Below are 23378 nucleotides of genomic sequence, written 5' to 3' on the forward strand. Positions count from 1 at the left end.
AGAAGAAATTAATAGTTTATAACCATATATAGTATCCTACAATATTGTACTATAAAGTAAAAGTAATATATTTTATTATAGATGAAGTAAATAAATATATTTAGTATTATCAATAACAACCGTATATAATCTCATAAATAAATATTTAAATAATAAAGACATAAAATTTTAATAATACCTGGAATGCTGTGTAAATAGAAAATTGGAGCTAACCAAATCAGACTATATATAGAAATGATGCTTTGCTATGAAGATAGAGTAGGTAACGATTGATTTTCAACTGTTGCGGTATAATATGGAGATAGGAAATGACCAAATCTATTTGAAAATGACACATTAGGAAAATAATTTATTACCACATAATGGTTATAATATGTTAAAAAGAAAATATAAGGAAAAAAATAGAACAAATATATTTTGGAATTGACCTAATTATACTAATATGCTACACACATATATTAAATCAGGAAAAAACTAAGAAAAAAGCAATTGAAACATATTTAGGGAAAAAAATAAAGTAAGTAAAATATAAAATAAAAAGAAATGAGGTTTTCAGAATAAAAAAATAAAAATAAAATTGTATGATGTTAAATGGTATTATTATGTTAAAAATAATTGAATTGTACAATTCCGGCTTTGCTTAGTACAAACGGATTACAAACAGATTTTTTTGTTGCTGTTTCGGGGCCAAATGTTTGGATTGGCATAACTCTCTCTTTTTTGTCCCTATTTTTATTTGTTATTTTGCTTGTTTTAATAGCTGATAAACGTTAAATAAAAAAATAAACATAATATAGTTATAAACAATAATATGTATTATTTTACATGTATTAAAAGGAAGGAAAGCTATTATTGCTTGCTGAAAATAATTATAACAGAATAAGAGAAAATTTTATATACAAATTTATATCTCAATTACATCATAAATTTGGACTTGTGAATTATTTCATGCCCCTGCAAGAAAATTTTTGGATTCCCTCTTGTAATGTTTCCTCAAACAAACTTGTAGCTTATTTTCCGGTACATGGTAAGAAACAAATAAAAACAGTGTGAGAATTTATTTTTTGAATATAAAAAACAAAATTTTTGATAAAGAAAGACATTAATTTGAAGTAAAGCTTAGAGCAATGTATAAATACAAAGTGTTAATCAACGGAGGAAAAATAGCAATGAATGAGCAAAGATGGATTAGAAAGAAAGAATAGTCAAGTACAGGCAATAAATATTAGTGACTGAAATATAAATAGCAATGAATGATCAAATATATTGGCATAAGTCTAAAATAATAAGGGCAACATCAATGATAGCCATATTTGTAGTAACAATTACCCGGCACATATTAACAACAAATGAAATATAACATCATCATAACCAGGAGAGAAGAAAATATTTTGATATCAAAAAGCGGATTTTTGATAAAGATAAACGTTATATCTTAATAAGATTTAGGAAATTTTGTGAATATAAAACATCAGTTAATCAAATTAGAACAGAAAGAAGTGACTGAGAGTGGAATAGAGAAGGGAAAAAGTAAAGTGCAGTATAAAACATCTCATATAACGAACAAACATAACACTATAAATTAATATTCTAGAACAAATCAACCAAATTAAATTGAAAAAATGATTACCTGATTGAACGGACCACAGGCAAAACGATAGATCAAAGAAAGCAACGAAAATTATTCAGCATCAGGGATAGAACAAAGAAATTTAAAGGAGGCGATAAGATTAGTAAGAAATGGGTAGTATTATTATGATCTTTAAAGATTGAAAAAGCAGAGAGAATGGGGCGTAGTAGATAATATTAGCTGAAAAACATAGACAAAGAAAGTAAAAAGGTAACATACAATATATATAGAGAAAGTTACCAGTGTTTTGCTTAATCTCGGATACAAATCCTTGCAAACAGAAACCAATAAAAGTAATGATTCATTAGCAACAGCCGTCACACTGCATGAAGAGCACCGCAAAATATAACCAATAAATAACAAGCAGTTATTTTTTGGTTAGATATTATACAAAACGAAAAAATTAAAAATACACGTGGCAGATGAGAAGATTAATATAAATATTATTACATTTAAATCACGACAAATATAAATAAATCAAGATATAGTATATAAAAACAAGAACAAAAAAAATAAATAATATGAATAAAAAAATATGAAATTATGAAAAAAAAAATTTCCTCACTAATATAATAGTCGAATAACAAATAAAAAAAACAGAACAACATAAAAAAATGAACATAGATCTAAAATAAACGACCCAATATCCTAAAAAAAATTAATAAAAACATAGATCTGAAAAACATGAACGAACCCATGGAATCAAAACAAAAATATTCAACGAAATGAAGTACGAAGGTAACAAATAACGTAATGGAATAAAAAAGTACCATGCATATACAACCGAAGGAAAAAAAATGAAATATAAAACATCGAGAAATATATATATACAAAAAAAAAAGAAGATGAAAAATGAATAAATCTGGCAAGGGGAAAAAAAGATCTAGAAGGTTTTAGAAAGAAGAAATTTGAGAAACGAAGAAATCTGATGAAAAACTTAGAAAAATAGACGGATCTAAAAGGTTGCATAAGGAAAAAAAAGAAATAGAAAAATGTAGATCCAGAAACAAAGAAAGATAAACATAGATCTAGAAGATCATAGAAACGAACGAACCCAAAAAAAAAGATAATCCTGTTCAATCTAGGTACACAAGAATAAAAACAGATCTAGATCTAGCGAAGAAAAAAAATCTAAAAATTTGCAAAAAGAAGAAATATGACAAACGAAGAAATCTGGCCAAATATTTAGAAAAATAGACAAATCTAAAAGGTTGCAGAAGAAAAAAAAATGAAAGGAAAAAAAGTAGATCCATAAACAAAGAAAGATAAACATATATCTAGAAAATCATAGAAACAAACGAACCAAAAAAAAAGATAACCATATTCAATCTAAATACGCAAAAATAAAAACAGATCTAAAAGGTTGCAGAAGAAAACAAACGGAAGAAAGGGGGAAAAAAAACCCCAATCTCAGTAAAAAAAAAAAAAAAAAAAAAAAAAAAAAAAAAAAAAAAAAAGAATGAAGATTGCAGGAGCAAAGCAACGAAAAACATAAATGACAACAGAAAGAAATAATGAAAAGATGGCCGAAATCAACAAACGAAAAAGAGAGGAAAAAAACTCAGGCTCAGTCTCAAAGAAGAAGAAATGTAGAAGATTACGGAAGAAAACAAATGAAGGAGAGAGAGAGAGACGGCTACAAAAAGAAGTGAAAGAAAGCAAATGAAAGAAGAACAAACGAAATAAACAAAAGCATCAGTAAATGACCAAAATGGTCACGGCAAATAAACACACAGAAATCTAAAATGAAGGGCAATATTGTAATTTTACAAACAGGACATAATGGTAATTAAAATTTCATCAGAAGAAAAAAAATAAAACTAAAACAGGAAAGACACTGTTCATTACACTGTAACATGAACAATGAATCTCGTCATCTATTTTAGTATATGTATAATATGAGAATTTTTTATTATAATAAAAAAATAAATATAATTATATCATCAGAAGAAAAAAAATAAAACTAAAACAGGAAAGACACTGTTCATTACACTGTAACATGAACAATGAATCTCGTCATCTATTTTAATATATGTATAATATGAGAATTTTTTATTATAATAAAAAAATAAATATAATTATATTTAAAAAAAATTTATTATAATAAAATTTAAATTTTTAACTCAATTTAATAAAATGAATAGGACATAAAAGGTCGGCCAATAAAGTCCACCGGCAATGTGGTGTCATCTACAAATTGCAACAAATAAAGAGACGTAACATCTTATTCCATGTGTAATCTAATCACATGGTCATGGGCCCAGGGGACACCTGTAGTCCCAGCACTCGGTCCCACACGGTATGGCTAGACTGACTGAAGAAATAGTATATGTGGTAGTTTACGTGGACCTCGGTCTGACAATGTTTGTCCTGGTATATGGCGTTTGGGAAGTAGGAAAATTTGACCCAGCTAAGTGGCCCAGTAATACAATGTCCGTCTAGAGTCTAGCTCATATAGATTTTTCTTTGAAAAAATTATTGAACATTTCCCGTGTACGACTCAACGAAAAAATGATATTAATCACGAGTGAGAGTTAAAAGTTCGGATTCATATTTATTTTCCAACTCTTTTTCCTTTCTACTTTTTGTTCCTCAGCATCCAAGAATTCAGCATTCATGGAATATCTTCACTAAAAGTGGTTGATTTCGGCAACATGAAAACTTTGGTATTAGTTATCTAAATATTTTAATTTCATAAAATTAATGTTTATGAGAATAGAATTGAATTCTAAATGTATAATTTTTTTTAGAATATTTTAAGAATAGAAAATTTATATAGTAAATATTATAATGATTTCTACGTTAATGTTAGAAACTAATTATATAATGATTATAATTTTTATCATCTATAAGATATTTTAAAAGTTTAGTAAGGTCATGATATATGTCTAAGTCATCTTCTTTTTTTAATAGAAATAATTCACCTTTTAATTATTCGTAATGATTGAACTATGAAAACTCAAGCAGATTGTTCTATACAAAGTGTGCACACAAAATCAACAGATTGGTCTATACAAAGTGTGCACACAAAATCAAGGAAAGCAAGATTAGCTAGATGTTGAGGTTGTGGTAATCCGACATTTAACTTCACCGCTAGATATAGAGTTCAAATCTTTTTTAAGATTAACTAGACATCAGTTGTTTAACTCTAGCTTACTAGATGACAATTGACAATCTCAAAAATCCATCGTCATTGGTTGTGACACATGCAAGGACATGTATATAATGATCTCCTTAGTTTCAACACTCACAGAAAAAGAAAAAAATGGCCACACCCACACGTCAGTTTTGGCGTCTTTCAATTCTCTCCTCAACACTTCTCTTCTTCATCGTCACCATCGCCGTCCATGCCAATATTCCCTCCGTCGCCATCGCCGCCGCCGCCTCAACGACAACGAAGCCGACCGAGCTCGTGAGCGACGTCTGCAACAGAACCTCCAACTACACCTTCTGCGTCTCGGCTCTCTACGCCGACCCTCGCACGCCGACCACCGACGCCTACGGCCTCGCCTTTGTCGCCTTCGGCATGGCCTACCTCAACGCCTCCGCCACGCAGGACCTGATCACCAAACTCCTGAAGAAGTCCGCCAACGAAACGCGCCAGTTTCGGCATCTCGAAACGTGCCGTTTAGACTACAAGAAGGCCATTTCGGCCCTCGAAATGGCCTACGGTGACTTGAACTCCGAGACCTTCTTTGAGCTCGCCGAGTTGGCCGGCAACGCCTCCGCTGCCGCCAAGGACTGCCAGGCTGCTTTCAAGGATGCCCCTCACCGTCCCTTGACTGCAAGGAATCTTGGTTTGAGGGGCCTTTGTGAAATTTGTGCTGTTATTTCTAAGCTCTTCACAGGGGGGTTTTAGCAAAAAAAAAAAAGTATGTACAGATCGGCATACTTTGATTTCTGACACTTCTATTTTTCCTGAAGTACTTTGTATATGTATGTTTCTAAATGAGAGTCAATAAATCTCAGATTAATTAATGGTTATATCCCTTTTTTTGTTGATTTAATTTGAGTTTTCTTAGCAGCGTAAGCAAATTAGGCAGTGAAGGATAGCAGAAGGCTTTGATTAGTCCGCAATTAGGGTGATATTAGTTTGATACTTAAAGACTCAAGCACGATTAAGAACCTTAGTTTTGACGCCATGTCGATGAAATCAAGAAATAAGGCAACTCATTGCCCGTATTTGAAAAGTTCGTTGAGACCTGCTTCTTTTAAGGTCCTCAATTGTAAATAAATAAAACTTTTGCTTTCTCTGTATACCCGTGACAACGTCCAGACTGTATAATATTCTTCGTCTTTTTATTTTTTATGTTTTGTCGGATAATTATATATTCATTTTTAATTTTAAATTATAATTCATGATTTTTACAAAAATAATTTTAAATTATGATTTTATAAACTAAACGTACACAATTTTTAAACTTTAAACAGCTTTGGTAGCCAACAAAAAACCAACGCCTTTGTAGAGAAAACAAACGCATTTGTTCGAGTTTGATGGGCTGAAGGAATTAATTTTTTTGTTCGTGGAGGAAAAAAAAAAAGGAAAACTTCTTTTTATGAATAAAAAATAAATAAAGCTTCGGGTGAAAAAATGTGTATGCGTGTATCTTTTTTTTTTTTTTTTTTTAATGAAATTGTATGCGTGTATCTAATCTATAATCTACTAATTAGTGAGCATGTTGTGTTGACTTTTAAAATTTCTATTTTTACCCCATTTATGAGCCTTTTTTTTTTTTTTGGTTCTATGTAGTGTTTTTTCATTCCCCTTTTTAGCTCCAATGAAAAGATTAAGTAATGCTTTTACGCGCGATCTTCGACTTGTATCTCAGTAAAAGGTACGTATAAATTCAAAACGTAAGTTGTAACAAAATTCTTTTGAAATAATATCGTCTCATAAAAGGATGTCATGTATTTGTTTCTTCTAAAAAACTTTAATTTGAAGGAATGTGTAATTGCCTTTCTTCGTCGAATTGTAATTACCTTTCTTTGTCGAATTCTTCCTTCTTCTATTGTATTTATCATCGTCTTTACGCTGCCGTTTCTTTATTTCTATTTGTTTTTGTCTTTTTAGATATACTTTTGTGTTTTTTTCCCCGCTTTTCATCGCCTCTAACTTTGTTGTTATTTTGATACCTTCGCATTATTATACTTTTTTTTAGATTAATTTCAAAAATTCTCCTATGACCCTTGTAACACTTTGTCTCACGAATTTTAAAACATAACATTCGTTCTCTTCGAACTTTGTTTCATTAATAAGTTTTCTCCTTCTATTACAATGAGTGACGGAATTCGTCATGTATCAAGCACATGACCCATCTGAGAAGGATAATTCTAGACTAATTTTGAAACTAGATCTCTTGCACATAAATTTTCTTCACTGTCAAGCCACTTTCACAATTTGAAAAAAAAAATGAAAAGGCTCCCTCTCTCTAATTTCTTTCTCTTTCTCGATTATCGCTCTATCTCTAAGAAACAAAAAAAAAATCAGACCTGAGAAACTAAATCTCCACCTGCAACATCGATGGGGTTGGGTTGCCGAGGCCGGACAGAGAGTCGCGATGGGGCTGAAGAGAGAGAAAAGCAGGGTTGGGCGCAACGGTGGTGCGTCGTAGGAGGTCTAGGCTTGTCGGGGCTGGAGAAGGAGGAGTGCGTGTCGCATGACGATGGTGGGTCACGGTGCGTGATGGATTTGGGTCGCCGAGGCTGAAGAGGGAGGAGGCGCAATGGGTCAGGGAGACGACGGCGGCTGGGCTCACCATATATAGAAGAGGAGAAGAAAAAGGAGTCTCGTGTTATTCAATTGGCTTAGAGAGAGAGAGACTCGCACACATACAATAGAAATTAGAAATTAGAAAAAATATAAATTAGAAAGAAGAAAGTCAGAGAGATAGACGAGAGAGAGAGAGGGAAAGATGATTTTCTTTGTTTTTTTTTATTATTTTTTATATTTTCAAAGAGTATAAGCGTAATTGCACTTTTAATTCTCACTAAATAAGTGACATGTGCAATTTCTATCACTCATTGTAACAGAAGGGGAAAACTTGTTAACGGAATAAAGTTTGAGGGGAGCGGATATTACGTTTTAAAATTTGAGAGACAAAGTGTTACAAGAGTCATAGTTCAGAGGGAATTTTTGAAATTAATCTTTTTTTTTTTTTTTTGCATTGACGTTTTGTTTTTAACATCTTTCATTTTAGTACTCAAATGACCTGCACTTGTTTAAAACTGCTAAGAAAAGTGATGTTTTCATTATCGGAAGTATCAAAAATACGGTTGTTGATAAGCTTGGGGTCAACTTTGTGTGATTTTTAACCGTATGGACAGAGTAAGGCGATCCCAATTCTTCGATGGCTAGATTTTTAAGCTAACCCTTTGTATCTTTTACTGTCGTTTTATTTTTTTTAATCGTTATTAATTCTTTGTCGTTTTCATGTTAGATGTCTTTTATTGAATATTTTGTCGTTTCTTTTTTAATAAATCCTTACTTTTGTTGTCTTTTTCAATTGTTTGTCTTTTTTCTCTTCTGACTTGATTGCTTTTCTCACTATTAGAGGTGAAGCTCAAGTCGGGGGTTAGGAGTACACAGAGGACGGATTGGGCCGTTTAGGAGGTTTTGTTTTATGGCGGTTTGTGAAAGTTCTAAACTATGTGCCCAAAGTTTAAATGGTTTGGACGGTTTTTTAAGCTCGCAGCTTGAACGACCTATTAAAATTGAACGGTTTAATATTTGTATCCATCGTTTGACATTTTTTTTTATATTAAAGGTTTAAAATTCAAAGTACTTGATATATATAGTCAATAAAAACTAAATATGACGATGGATAAATAATTATTGTTAAACTCATAAACATAATTTGGACTAAGTATGTCAATGAAACATTAAAAGTTCAAAATCATATTGTAATTCAAAAATCAAAAGCACAACCCAACACATAATACAAATTCCAACGTCCAAAAATCCAAATCCTAATAAAGAAACATCCAAATTCAAATTTTAAAATTCATTATTCAAGTGCTATAAAAAAATCCAAACTTTTAGGAAAGATCATATATAGTTGAAGCAATCTTGCACTAAAAAAAACATATTTATTACTAATATTGAGGCGGGAGGGGCGCTCTCAAACCATGGTCTCAAAGTATAATCTACAACTGTCCGTTAAAAATAGCGGATTGAAACCGCCCTGCCCACATGAAGAGAGATTTTTATGTATACCCATCTAGAACGATGCGGTGCGAGCGGTTAGACAGTTTGCAAATATTCATGTGCAACCCTAAAGGGGGTTGGCCTGGCATGAACTCAAAGCTCGACGAGTTTAGGGCCAGCCTAGCAAACTTTATAAGAAATTAAAAAAAAAAAATTGTAAAAAATTTGAATAAGCTTTTAGGCTCGAAACTTCGGTCCAACTAGGCTTGGATCTTAGAGCCAAATCGAGTCCAGGCCGACAGTGGTAGGTCTCGAGCTATTCTATTTGATTGGGTCCAAAGTTCCAGCTCTACCCGCTGCTGTCCTTTGTGGTGTCGTTATATATATATATATATATATATATATATATATTGTCGTTCATTAAGTTAACTGTCGTTTTCACTTTGACGACGTTTTAGACGTGCTTGTCATTTCGTTTATTATATAATTCATAACCTGATTAAATGACATCAAATAACACAAGAAACAGGTCGTTTTCTGTTATAACGACAGTGAGCTTCAACAACTAAGAAGCGACATGTCGTATCACGTTACAACTCTCTTTTTTTAAAGTGGGTGACGGATAGCATATTACATATGGTTTGATTAGGGATGAGTAACATGTTTTCCAGTTATAGAACAATTTTACTAATTCAAATGAAACATTTTCTACATAGCGTGCCTATTTATACTTCATGTTTCTAAACTTTAAAAATATTATTAAAATTATATCAAAATAAAAAAATTATACAAACAAAAAACATGTTACAAATATAATTTGAAATAGAGTTTCATTAATACGGTATTTTCTCACACCAAAATGATCTTTTTAGAAAATTGGTTTGGTAAATAATAAAGAAAACATCAAAAAGAAAAGCGAAAACACACACACACAAACATATTATTAACAAAGGGACTTTCTCTGGTAGTTTGTTAGTACCGATTTTGTTTGGTCAAAATCACACTAAATTAAACAAATATGTAGTACAAACAATTTTTTATACAAATCTAAAGGTTAAAAAATCGAGAACTATTGATAGTTTATATTTTCTGGTCCATCAAAAAAAAGAACTAAGAAATGAAATTTTAGATTTTCTCACACCAAAATTATCTTTTTAGAAAAAAATAGTCTCGTAAATGGAAACTTTCTTTGGTAGGTCTCCTAATTAATAGAGTTAGTTTTCGACCGTTAAATCTCGTTAACATATACTAAATTAAAAAAATATACATAACAAAATATAATCTGATGGCTGAAAAATAAAAAACTCCTAATAATTTATTTTTTCTGATACTAATAGAAAAACTCCCAAATAATAATAAAAAAAAACTTCAAAAAAATACTCACCCACACAAACATATTATTAAAAAAAGAGAAAAAACTAACAAGTAACAAGAAACGAAATTCTTCTAGGATTCCAGTTACGTTCTCCAATTTTTGTGGAGTTTGACAGTCCTGCCTAATACAATAGTAGAGGGTTTGATAATTTGTGCTCAACTTTTCATTAATCAGTTGTGGTATTTATACAAGAGAAATAGTAAACAGAATCTATAAATAAGGAAACAAAAGCTGTACATATCAAGTAATAAAGGAAACGTTGACTAGATAATATATATACAATTAAGCCTAGAGTTATGCACACACTATTCACACGCTATTACGCCCCCTCAAGATGGGGATCCAAAGGAAATCCCAATCTTGATACACAGATCATGAAGTCGCGGTCTTGATAAAGACTTAGTGAGTGCATCGGCAAGTTGATTAGAAAAGGAGACATGAGAGACACGTAGAGCTCCTCGCTCAACCAGGTCCCGAACAAAATGATAGTCTACTGCAATATGTTTCATACGAGAGTGGAAAACAGGGTTGGCACAAATGTTTGTAGCACCAATGTTATCACAATAGATGGCCGGTAATGTAGATAGAGTAATACCAAGCTCGGTAAGCAGATGAGTAACCCACTGAAGTTCAGAGGTAGTAGAAGCAACAGCACGATATTCTGCTTCAGTGGAGGAACGAGCGACAGATCGTTGTTTCTTTGAGCTCCAAGATACAGGATTGGGACCAAGAAAAACTACATACGCTCCAATAGATGTGTGATCATCTGAGTCTGCTGCCCAATCAGCATCAGAATAAGTGTGAAGAGACAGCGACGAGAGACGACAAAGAAGTAGAAGATCAATAATATATTGGCATTGAGAAAGAAGAATACCAGCAGAGTGTGGTAAAACCTCAACTCCCAATAAGTATGTGAGGGGATCAAGATCCTTTAGTGAGAAGCGCGCAGCAAGTTGGGAGACAAATGTACTCAGACGAGTCGAATAACTGCCAATAAGTATAAGATCATCAACGTACACAAGAAGATAAGCAGTGAAGTCTGTATCCTGATAGACAAATATGGAGGTGTCTGACCAAGTGTTGACAAATCCAAACTCGAGAAGAAAGTGTCGAAGCTCATTGTACTAGGCACGGAGAGCTTGCTTAAGTCCATAAAGGGCTTTCTTTAACTTGCACACATGAGAGGGGTAGTTGGTGTCAATGAAACCCGGTGGTAGAGCCATGTAAACATCTTCTGTGAGGTTTCCATGAATGAATGCATTGTTGACATCTAGTTGACGAAGCGACCACCCTTTAGAGAGAGCAATACTGAGGATTAAGCGTACTGTAGTGGGTTTAACGACAGGACTGAAGGTATCATGAAAGTCTATACCAGGTCATTGTTGAAAACCCTTAGCAACGAGATGTGCTTTGTACCGATCGATTGAGCCATCAGGACTGCGCTTGATACGAAATACCCATTTGCACCCAACAAGATTCTGAGAGGGATCGGGAGGAATGAGATCCCGAGTGTCATTGCGTAAAAGAGCATCAAATTCCTCGGACATAGCACGGCGCCAATTGGAGTCACGAAGTGCATGTGTGACAGATATGGGTTCATGATGTCTAGATGAGGCAACTGTAAGGAGATAGTACTTCGGATTGGGTTTGACTATGTTATTATTAGCTTGTGTAACCATGGGATGGAGGGTGGTAGGAGGAGAGGCATCAAGGGGAGATGGCGGAGAAGCTTCGCAGGGGGGCAGCAATGTAGACGACATAGACGAGGGGCGCAAAGACGCCATGATTGGGTTTGATAGACTGGGAGTGGACAAAGGGATAGCAAAATAGGCGGGAGTGGTAGACAACCAGGCAGACTCAGACTTATAGAGTACGTTGGAAGAAGAAGACCGATGAGCAAAGGGAAAAACCGTTTCGACAAACTCGACATGATGAGAGACATAGTACCTAGATGTAGTTAGATCATAACAACGATAAACACTTTGGGTCGAGAAGTAACCTAGAAATACATATGGTTTTGATTTAGGTTCCATTTTGTGAGAAGTGTAAGGATGAAGCCAGGGATAACACAGACAACCGAAAATGCGTAGTTTGGACATGTTGGATGACTTGGAAAACAGTTTTTCATAGGAGGACATCATGGTGAGGTTTTGTTTGGGCATACGGTTAATGAGGTAGACAGTTGTGGTGAAGGCATCAGGCCAAAAGGTGGTAGGTACATAAGCATGATGAACGAGAGTGAGGCCTGTTTCGACAATGTGACGATGACGGCGTTCAGAGAAGCCATTATGTTCAGGGGTATGGGGTGGGGTGGTGAGATGGGAAATACCATTTTGAGCCAGATAATTTTTGAGAGCAAGGTATTCACCCCTCATTGTCATTGTATAGCTGAATGATTGGCTTGTTAAAAAATTTTTCCACAAGAGCCTTGAATTGAGTAAAAACGATAAAGACATCAGATTTGTGTTTTAGTGGGTAAAACCAAATATAACAAGTAAAGTGATCCACAAAAATGATGTAGCACTTATATCCATCATTCGAAAGAACTGGAGCAGTCCAAACATCAAAAAATATTAAATTTAAAGGCGATGAAGATACTAAAGTAGACTCAGAAAACTGGAGCTTATGGCTCTTATTACATTTGCAGGAATCACAATGAAAGCTGGAAAGAGAACTAGAGTCATGTACTAATTTATTTTTAGAGACCAAATGACTAACAATAGTAGTGGAGTGGAGGAATGACCTAAACGCGAATGCCAGACAGACGTGGCACTTTGACAGATGAGAAGGCAAGAAGAGGTCCGGAGATAGTAGAGGAGTCAGGCCACACGTATACACCATCTTTACTAGGTCCTTGGAGTAAAAGTGCCCCCGTGCAAAGATCCTTCACCTGAAATGAGTTAGGCAAAAAAATTATGGACACATGGTTAGTTTTACAGAGCTGAGAAACGGAAATGAGGTTCTTTTTCATAGCAGGTATGCATAGCACATTATCAAAGTAAAATTGATTGTTATTATGAGACAGTGAGAATGAGCCAGAGTAAGTAATCGTCAAACCGTTGCCATCACCAATCAACACATCGTCAATTCCCTCATACGGAGTGTGTAAAGAGAGATTGGATAGGTCTGCCATTATATGATGAGAGGCTCCCGAGTCAAGAAGCCATTCAGAGTGAGACAGAGTCACATGAATGGCAATATGAGCACTAGGTACATTTTATGGGCGCTACATGGTATAGGCCGGCGGAGAAGCGGGAGGCGTGAGAGGTCGTGGCTGAGGTGGCCAAGGGACACCTTGCAAAAAGATGCAGCGCCGAGCGGAGTGGCCTTACTTTTCACAAAATTGACAACACCCTAAATAAGGCTTGTTTGGACGCTGTGGATTGGTGCCGGATGGTCCGGGTGATCGGGCCCGAGGAGAGTATTATCTTGGTGAATACAGCGGAGCTACAGGCTGTGGCGGCTGGCGTTGAGGGCCACGGTAGTTGGACCGAACAGCGGGATTCGCCGAGGCTAGATGTGTGGTGGCAGGGAGATGGGTAGTGCCGGTGGTGTTGTTGGACTTGTTTTTCTGATTGGCATCAAACATGAGGAGCTTCTCATGTAGTTCTTCAAACGTGATCGGTGATTCACATGCATGAATCACGTCTGCGATTTCACCATAACTGTCATCAAGGTCGTTGAGAACCTTGAAGGTAAGATCCTCGATGTCCATTGGCATATTCAAGAGAGCCAATTCATATGCTCTACATTTAATCCATTGCATAAATTCAGTGATGGATTAAGTACCTTTAAGTGGGTTGGTTAGTTGACCTTTGAGCTGTGTGATACGTCCTCGTGATGGCTTTGCATAGGTATCGGCAAGGATTTTCCAAGCGTCGAACGATGTGCGCACAGTGGCGATGAACGGAATAAGTGATGGTGAAAGATAGCCAATAATTGCATTGAGAATCAATTGATCTTGCCGAATCCACAATGAGCACTCGGGATTGGGTTGTGGCGGTGCAGCGGTGGCAGTGGTTGTCGTGGTGGCCTTAAGAGCGGGAGGACATGGTCGAGTGCCATCGACAAATCTCATGAGATCATATCCGATCAACAGTGTGTGAAATTGAAGTCGCCATGAGACATAGTTGGTGGCAGTGAGTTTGAGCGGTGCTTGTGCCGCCACATTGAATGAAATAAGGTGATTACCATGGTCAAGAGGATTAAACATAGTGGGACGAGAAATGGAGGAAGTAGCAGTGTTTGGTGAGGAATCAACCATGGTGAGAAAAGAAAGAATGGGCTGAAGTTTTGAAGCAAGGTGAGAAGGAAAAAGGTGGGCAACAAATGCTTTGGGTGTTAGCCTCAAAAGGCTCTGATACCATAATACAATAGTAGAGGGTTTGATAATTTGTACTCAACTTTTCATTAATCAGTTGTGGTATTTATACAAGAGAAATAGTAAACAGAATCTATAAATAAGGAAACAAAAGCTGTACATATCAATCAACAATGGAAACGTTGACTAGAGAATATATATACAATTAAGCCTAGAGATATGCACACACTATTCACACACTATTACTGCCCTCCCACGTCTAAATAAACGTTAACATTCATACACGTATGACCCATTTAGTTCTCTAATTTGAGTTGAGATGTAATTTTATGTGAGTTTTTTACTGTAGTAAAAAAATTAGATGTGATTGTTTCTGAGAGCTTTTTACTGTAACAAAACTCGAATTCTAAACTTGAATCGGTGAAATGAACAGGGCCATAATATAGCATCCATCTCCATCTAGTCGGTGGCGGGGTCAGATCTTGATTCAGAAGAGCATAAACTAAAAACATGAAAAATGCTAATGAAATCAACTCTTAATTTTTTTAGATGAATAATATATATGTATAGATTACTGAACATACTTGAGTAATAAATATTTTAGTAAGTAATTAGATAAGAAAACTATTTAGGAGGTACATAATACATATTGGAAAACAATGGCTGCAAGTGCTAAAAGAGGAAAAAAGATCTTTAAGTATATAGGACACATTTGAATAAATACATATTACTTCAACAAGGGCAAGTTAGAGAAAATATATGTGTGAGAGCATAATTGAGAGGGTTGTTTGAAAAAAAAATTCTCAATTAAGGACAATTTTGAGAAAAAAAATATTTTAGAATTGGATTTTATGAGAATATATTTAAAATTTTTATTGATAAGGGGGGCATATATGAAAATATTTTGAGAAACATATACTAAAAATCAAATATGAAAATTTCAGGGAGGGCATATCCACCCAGGCCTCACCTCCCTCCGCCACTGCATCTAGTCATCTACGACATAGTTCTTTCCTCTTTGCAAGACTTTTCAGTTGAGCAGAGCGTTAAAGCTGAGCAGTGTGCACGGTCGTTTGCTGATAAGGAAGCGGCTCAAGATTTCAATCCATCTTAGCTTCTGTTTGGATTCTGGAGTTTCACGGGCAAACTTGGATATTTCTTACGCTGGTACTGTTATGTTCTATTTTTTCCTCTCTAACTGTTACATTTCAATAATTCACTTCTTATATATATTCCATTATTTATATGCTAATAGATGAGAATTCTTATTTTTTTTTCTTTTTCCTGTGGGAAATTGGAATTCTGATTGTTCATTTCGTTATGTCATGCGTTGTTTTGGTGTCTCCTACTTATGTTTTTGTATGTGCTCGCAATATGTTTGAGGAAATGCCTGGTCCAATCATATAATATCAATGGGAGATCACCTTTTAGGTTTCTATTTTTTTCTATGAACCAAGTATTTAAGAATTAAGAATATTATCGATTCTGGGTAGTTGTAGAAATGTCATGTGAGAACTTCCACTTGGTTCCAGTTTATGTTATGAAGTTTTCCAAGTTCTGGTGGAACATTGCTTCAATCTAAACTAGGAACCTTCTTTTTGGGTACTTAAAGGCAAAAGAAAATAATAATAATAATAATAATAGTAATAGTAATATCGAACGAAAAGGGATATTCGCGCTATTCTTTTAGTATTGTTATTGTTTATACTTTTGTCCACCAACCAAAAAAACAAAAAAACAAATATTCATGTCTAGTTGCTTATGTTGCATTACGAATTGTCCTTTGCTTCCTCTGCTTTTTAAAAGCTACAGCCGCAGAAGCATCATCATACTTATCTTGATTCTTTTTGTACTTTGTTTCATACTAGGATACAGCGACCAAGAGTGATAGCCATCGTAAATAAATGTTTCAGCGACCTTCAGCAGTATCCTCTGCACCATGGGAGTCGTCTCAGAATGGTGACTTATTTCTTTCTGTTGGTCTTCAATCACACTAGAGAAAATAGCCAAAAAAACAAAAAACAAAAAACAAAAAACAAAAAACAAAAATAGAAAAACAAAAAAGCCTAGAGATTCATGTTCCTGAACATAGTTTTCTCAACTCATCTCATCTTTTTGGCAGGCCTTTTTCTAAGTATAATAGAGTTCAAGAGGCCTCAGTTATCAGCTTTAAGGTGGTCATATAAACTTGGATTCAAGGTTTGTGTTCTCCCATTTATATTTGCTTATCTTTTTCACATCTAGTGTCATGGAAATTAATCAACAGAAATTAGTAAGACTATAAAAATCCTTATCCAGGGACTGCTCATTTGAGTTCAAGGTCGATGAAACGTGTATATTTGAGTTCACAAAACCCAGTTTAATGAAACATTTGTGTGTTTGAGTTCATGTTCGTCTTTGAGAGATATATTAAAACACAATAGTTCTGAGAATTCATACTAAAAAGTTTCTTACTGCAGTTTGAGCGTGAAGAACAGCTTCATAAAGGTAGAACAGCCATTTTAGGAACCAGAATGTGTGCAAGTCACAAGCCAATGCCAAAACCAACTTTCAGAAAACAAGGATCATATCCCCAAAATGTGGATCTCCCTCCAATACTACCCAAGAAAAAGAAGAAACCCTTTCCTATACCCTTAAAGAAGATGAAGCAAGCTGCAAGACAGGACAAAAAACTAGCAGAAATGGGTATCGAGAAGCCCCTTGACCCTCCAAAAAATGGACTGCTTGTCCCTGACCTAATTCCTGTTGCTTATCATGTATTGGACGCCTGGAAGATCTTAATTAAAGGCGTTGCACAGCTGTTGCATGTAGTTCCCGTATATGCTTGCAGGTATTTATGCTTTACTATATTACTCCGCTAACCCATCTTTAAGTAATTTAATGCCGTTGTGTCTTAATTCTGTATGAAGTTAGGCTTATACATAGCTATGACATTGTTCTACTTATTTGCAGTGAGTGCTCCGAGGTTCATGTGGCTCAGGCTGGCCACCAGATTAAGGACTGCAAAGGCCGGACCAGTGGAAAGCGCCAAAGCTTCCACTCATGGATCAAGGGTTCCATCAATGACATACTAATCCCCATAGAATCATATCACCTCTATGACCCCTTTGGCCGGCGCATTAAACATGAATCACGATTTCAGTATGACAGGATCCCAGCTATCATGGAGCTATGCATCCAAGCTGGCGTGGACATACCGGAGTACCCTTCTCGGCGGAGGACCAAACCCATCCGCATGATTGGGAGGAAAATGATTGATAATGGGGGAAATGTTGAGGAGCCTAAGCCATGTCGCTCTGCAAATCCATCTTCCCTTGTTGATCTCGATACCCATGGGGCATCTTTGAGGTTCCCACCTCCTTTACCAGCAGATGTACCAAGGATTGCGCAGGAGACGATGGATGCGTATGAAGTTGTTAGATTAGGAGTGACGAGGTTGATGAAAAAATACACGGTGAAGGCATGTGGATATTGCTCAGAGGTTCATGTGGGACCTTGGGGTCACAATGTTAAGCTATGTGGGGAATTCAAGCATCAGTGGAGGGACGGGAAACACGGTTGGCAAGACGCTATTGTGGAAGAAGTGTTTCCTCCGAATTATGTGTGGCATGCTAGAGATCCCAAAGGCCCCCCTTTGAGGAGTGCACTCAAGAGATTCTATGGGAAAGTGCCCGCCGTTGTTGAATTATGCTTGCAGGCTGGTGCAAAGATTCCTGCGAGATACATACCCATGATGAGGCTTGACATTGTAGTCCCCGACACCGAGGAGTCAAATTTAGTCGCCTGATGGACTGGCAAATGTAACTCAAACTTGCTTTTTAGTGCATAACAATATGAGAAATGTATAGGTCTAATTACCTCAATTGCATTTATAAACCATACGAGTACTTGTTCCCTTCATTTTTTCGTGAAAAAAGGTAATATAACATCGATTTTTGCATATTATGTGTTAAAATCATTCAAAAGCGTATTGCATAATCTGGACATTGGTTAAAAGTATTTGCTTTGTCACTTCTTTTTTGTTCTTTTATCAAATAGTCATCTGGACTTTCTCGTTTCTGATTTCTTATCACTGTGAAGTAGTACAGACATTCAGAGTGAACTGTTCACGACCCTTTTAAACTGAGAACTTTGTAAAGCCGATGTGGGTTTGGCCATAGCGCAATTGGTGGAGAAAGTTTAGGGCTTTGCGTGGGGCTTGCCCCATTGGCAGTACAGTTTTTGCCATTTGGTTGGGCCAAGGGAATATGGTATACAAATTTGGAGAATTACGTAATCGGGTATGAAAGTAAAAGAGAAATAGTAGAAAATATGCCAATATAAAAAACTTAAGAAAGTATACAGGCTAATTTTTAATTATAAAAATTAATAGGTCATATTTGTCAAGTTATGGTTCATAATCAGATAAGTTATAAATAGTAGAAAATATGCCAATATAAAAAACTTAAGAAAGTATACAGGTTAATTTTTAGTTATAGAAATTAATAGGTCATATTTGTCAAGTTATGGTTCATAATCAGATAAGTTATGGACAAACTTGTCAAGTTATGGTTCATAGTCAGACAAGTTATGAATAATTATGGGCAATTGCTTGTCAAGTTATAGTTCATAACCAGACAAGTTATGGACGAAAATAGTAATTTGACCTATTTATTAACTTATGTAAACTATTGACCTATTAATTTTAATTCATCTCAAATCTTGACATATTTCTCTCTTTCTCCCAAAGTAAAATACCCTGTCGATAATGTGTAAATTATAGACAATTGAATACATCAGGATGACATTGTTAAGAAGGTACGTAAATTTAACGAAATTTGGTGAAGATATCATCATACATAAAGGTTCAAGGTTGGCTATGCGTATCATGAGATGCAGTGGTGGAGTTAAGATTTTGTTTTAGAGGGGTATAAATTAAAAATGTCAAAAATATTAAAAACACTAATAATATTAACTCTTAATACTATTAATTAATTGAAAATAAATGTATGTGCGTATTGATCAATTTATTGAATTTTTTTTTATATATACGTGAAATAAAATTTTAAAGAGAATAGTGTAAGTTTTAAAAAAGGTGTTTATTACCTCAACAAAGGCAAATTAGAGCAAAGTTGTTTATGAGTATATAGTAATTGAGAGGTTACCTGAAAAAAAACAAAAAACAACTTAATTAGGAATACATTTGAGAAGTATAATTTTATTGGGTTATATAATTTTTTTTTTTTTTTTTTTGGTGAGGCTCACTTTTGATACAATAAAGATTATATTAGAAAAATATTTTTAAAGTGTCAAATTTGAAAAATAAAAATTTCAATTAGAGTAAAGTAAAAAACTTCAATTAGGTACATTTGAAAGTATATGATTTAATAGGAAAAAAGTTTGGATTTTGGTTAAGATAATTTAAAATTTTATTAATGAATGGGGCATATATGAAAAATTTGAAAATAATGGGGTAAAATTTAAAAACCAAAAATCCAGAGGGGGCATATGCCCTCCCTCGGTCTCACCTCCCTCCGTCCCTGATGAGATGATGTATCATGGACGTTTGGTAGAGGGATTCGTTCCCTGATTCGAATCATGATTCGTGGTTCGCTACAGTATTTTCTCTCACAAAAAATACACGTAAATCGAAAATAGTTCGAATCACATGATTTGAATCCTCCAACTAAACATCTCAGACCGTTCCGTGATTGAAGATTAGATGGAATATTTATGGTAGCTGTGATTTAAACAAAAGTATAATACATTAGGAAAGAGAGACATAGAGACATTATTATACAGTTAATGTAGATAAATCACTCAAATATTGACTATTTATTTGAAAGGTGAATTACATTAGCCTAACAACTTGGTAGACCAAGTATCCTAAATAATTTATATGATAAGGTATCTTTTAAAGTAGAATTAAACAGAAACAGTAGTTTGTGCCTTTATGGTTTATCATTTGACTAATCAAACTTTTTTTCCAATCAATGATATTAAATTGCAAAGATTTCCTTCAAGCAGTCAAGGATGACAATCCCTTTTGAAGGGAAAGATGTCTCTAGATGGTTTTGAGGGAATTCAGTCTAATTGTCACCACAACATATTTTTGATGTAATCACATTAGCAAAAGTTGTTGTGCACCTCAAAAGAGAAAGAAAACGAAAAAGGAAAAAAAAAAATCTTCAAATGGTCAAATAAACGCCAAAAACATAACAATCGATGACAACAGGAATCTTTGATCGAAATCGACTAAAATATTGAAACTTTTTTAACAGGAATTGACCAGGTCAAATGCACAAGTTTGTGTAAGTAAGCAAATCAAACATATTTGCGCTTTGTAGGCTATCATGGCATAATATTGTTGAGGACACAATCAAACTTTGGTCTTTTCCCTTCTTTTCATGCGAAGAAGAGGCATCGTTGAGAGCTTTCCCAAATGTCAGTCACAAAAGAGAGAGATTCCCCATTTCTCAATACTGTCATTACAACACTTTACTGCATCAGTCGTTTTCTAAATTCTAAGCCAAATGTTTGCTTTGAAGGCATTGAATCCAAATACAGAGTGTAACGCATTATTTTTTAGTGTTGAGTGATTTTTTTTTTATCGCCGGGTTTCATTTAATAAGAACATGGTATATAGACTTCGTTCATTTCACGAATTCGAGTTTTTAATTTCAATTTTACTACAGTTAAAAACTTTCGTAAAAAGTTATATCTAACTTTTTCTATACAGTAAAAAACTCTCACATAAAATCACATTTCAACTTAAATTAAAAAATCGAATCAACGAACGTAACGATGTCATAATATAAATCGATTTATCCATCGTTCAATACCTAAAAGTTACTAGAAAATTGATGGCCATGGTCCCCAAAGTATTGGGTTCCAGAACCCTCCAAGCACCAAACTTAAAAATTATATAAGGCAATAATAAAAACACAAATCGTTTTAGTTGCAATAAAAAAGACAAAAAATAAAAAATAAAAAATAAAAAGTGACCTGCATTACATCAGAAATCATTGAAGGGTATCATTTGGTTGCTTGTTTCTTTTCTTTCCTACACCAACAGGCAGATTTCCTCGCGGGTTTGAACTTTGAACCTTGTTTCATCAACTCACTATTAAAAAAATTATCACTTAAAACTAATAAAATATCCAAAGCAAGAGTACTGAAATCATGGGAATATGATGTATAGGCATATTATCCTTTTTGTCTTTTGAGCCCAAGTCTCACCTGCTGTGATAAGAATATTAAGTAACACCTTCAAAATTTTTTAAATGGTAGGTAACCTTAATTAATTATTCGCACATAATGAACTTCCAATTTTTTTTTCTTTTTGGGTAAATTTCATTCATGCACTCTAAATTTATTATTATTTGCACGTTGCACCCTATATTTTTAATTTTGGCATTTAACACTCTAAGGCCTCGTTCATTTTACCGATTCGAGTTTTCAGTTTTAGGTTTCTACAGTAAAAAACTCTCAGAAAATGTCACATCTAACTTTTTCTGCTACAGTTAAAAGTTCTAAAAAAATGTCACATCTCAGCTCGAATTGAAAACTCAAATCCGCGAAGTGAACGAGCCCTAAATTTTACAATCCTTAACAACGCGGTCAAATCAATAACGAGTGTCAATTAATAAATGACAAGCAGGATTTTAAATATCAAAATTTTAAAAAAATTATGGTCCAATTTACTATTTTGTGTAAAATTTTTGGGTAATTTTTATCCTAATTGACCCGTTAGTTATTGAACCACAATAGTAATAAATTTTAAAATTGAAGGTGTCATGCAATTAACTTTTTTTTTTTTCATTATTCGCTTATCAACATCATAACAAACTAACTGTACCACACTGCTTAAAAAAGACATTTATAGGCTTCATTCATTTTACCGATTTGAGTTTAAAATTTGAGTTTTACTACAATAAAAAGCACTTAGAAACAGTCACATTTAATTTTTTTGTTACAGTAAAAAACTCACATAAAGTCACATCTCAACTCGAATCAACGAGTTAAACGGACCCATAGTTTATCCGTTTACTGTGGTGAATCAACTTGGTTATTGCTTCAAAGTAATTAGTTCAAATCCATTTTTAGGTTCCAACTTTTCTGCTCGTAGTTTAGCTATTAAGAGTAAAAGATGAACTTGATCTGATTGTGTTCTTTTAGAACAAAAGTGATGAATACGGGCCCAGATGTGTGAGTCTGCAATTTTTGAGGTCCCAAAGTGGAGTATTACAACGGCTGGAAGAAAAGCATTTTTGGCGCCAAGAAAAAAAAAAAAAGAAAGAAAAAAAGATCATCTAGTTGAAGATCACCTTTGCTTTAATCTGCGCCGTGGCATATAAAGCCCAAGCTACAAAGGCCGAAAGACCTCACACCATCATAGAATAGGGATGATTTTTTCCTTTTTCCGGTAACCTTTGAAATTCAAATCCAACGGTCTATTTTCTTTCTTCTTTTTCTTCTTCTTCTTCTTCTTCTTCTTCTTTTTTTTGTTTTTGTTTTTGTTTTTGTTTTGTTTAACTCTTATCCATTTTCCCATGTGCTGCCTCTACTTTACTACTACTATTATTATTCCGATGTACTCATACTTGCCTACGCGATCCTCATAGCATTCAAACTCCTGGGCTTTGTTTTTGGGAAATTTCTGGACGCATTTAGAACTTATTTTAAAATAATTTTATTTTTTATATGAAAATAAAAATAAAAATGTTTTTAATCTCATATATAATTATTTTTAAAAATGTGTTTTGTAATTTTATCAAGAGATTATTTTTAGTATAAAAAAAAATTCATTAATGTCTCTCTCTCTTTCTCTCTGTTCGAGAGAGAAGAAAACGAAAATAAAAAATGAAAAAATAACTAAATGTCATTTTTTATTTCTCTCTCATTTTACATTAAACTAAAAAATTATTTT

General features: G+C 34.2%; 2 protein-coding genes across 2 annotated transcripts; both read left to right on the plus strand.

Moving 5' to 3' along the window:
• Nucleotides 1–4874: 4874 nt before the first annotated feature.
• On the plus strand, nt 4875–5637 carry LOC21400944 (cell wall / vacuolar inhibitor of fructosidase 2). The gene has a single exon (XM_010098207.2). It carries the CDS (start codon nt 4896–4898, stop codon nt 5487–5489), a length of 594 nt encoding a protein of 197 aa, XP_010096509.1. The 5' UTR covers nt 4875–4895; the 3' UTR covers nt 5490–5637.
• Nucleotides 5638–15425: 9788 nt separating this feature from the next.
• Nucleotides 15426–18360, plus strand: LOC21400945 (APO protein 1, chloroplastic). The gene is made up of 5 exons (XM_024165718.1): nt 15426–15637; nt 16339–16429; nt 16593–16669; nt 16930–17300; nt 17423–18360. Exons 2-5 carry the CDS (start codon nt 16375–16377, stop codon nt 18255–18257), a joined length of 1338 nt encoding a protein of 445 aa, XP_024021486.1. The 5' UTR covers nt 15426–15637; nt 16339–16374; the 3' UTR covers nt 18258–18360.
• Nucleotides 18361–23378: the final 5018 nt, after the last annotated feature.

Source organism: Morus notabilis, unplaced genomic scaffold (genome assembly GCF_000414095.1).
Source record: "Morus notabilis unplaced genomic scaffold, ASM41409v2 Scaffold1315, whole genome shotgun sequence".
Lineage (NCBI taxonomy): Eukaryota > Viridiplantae > Streptophyta > Magnoliopsida > Rosales > Moraceae > Morus > Morus notabilis.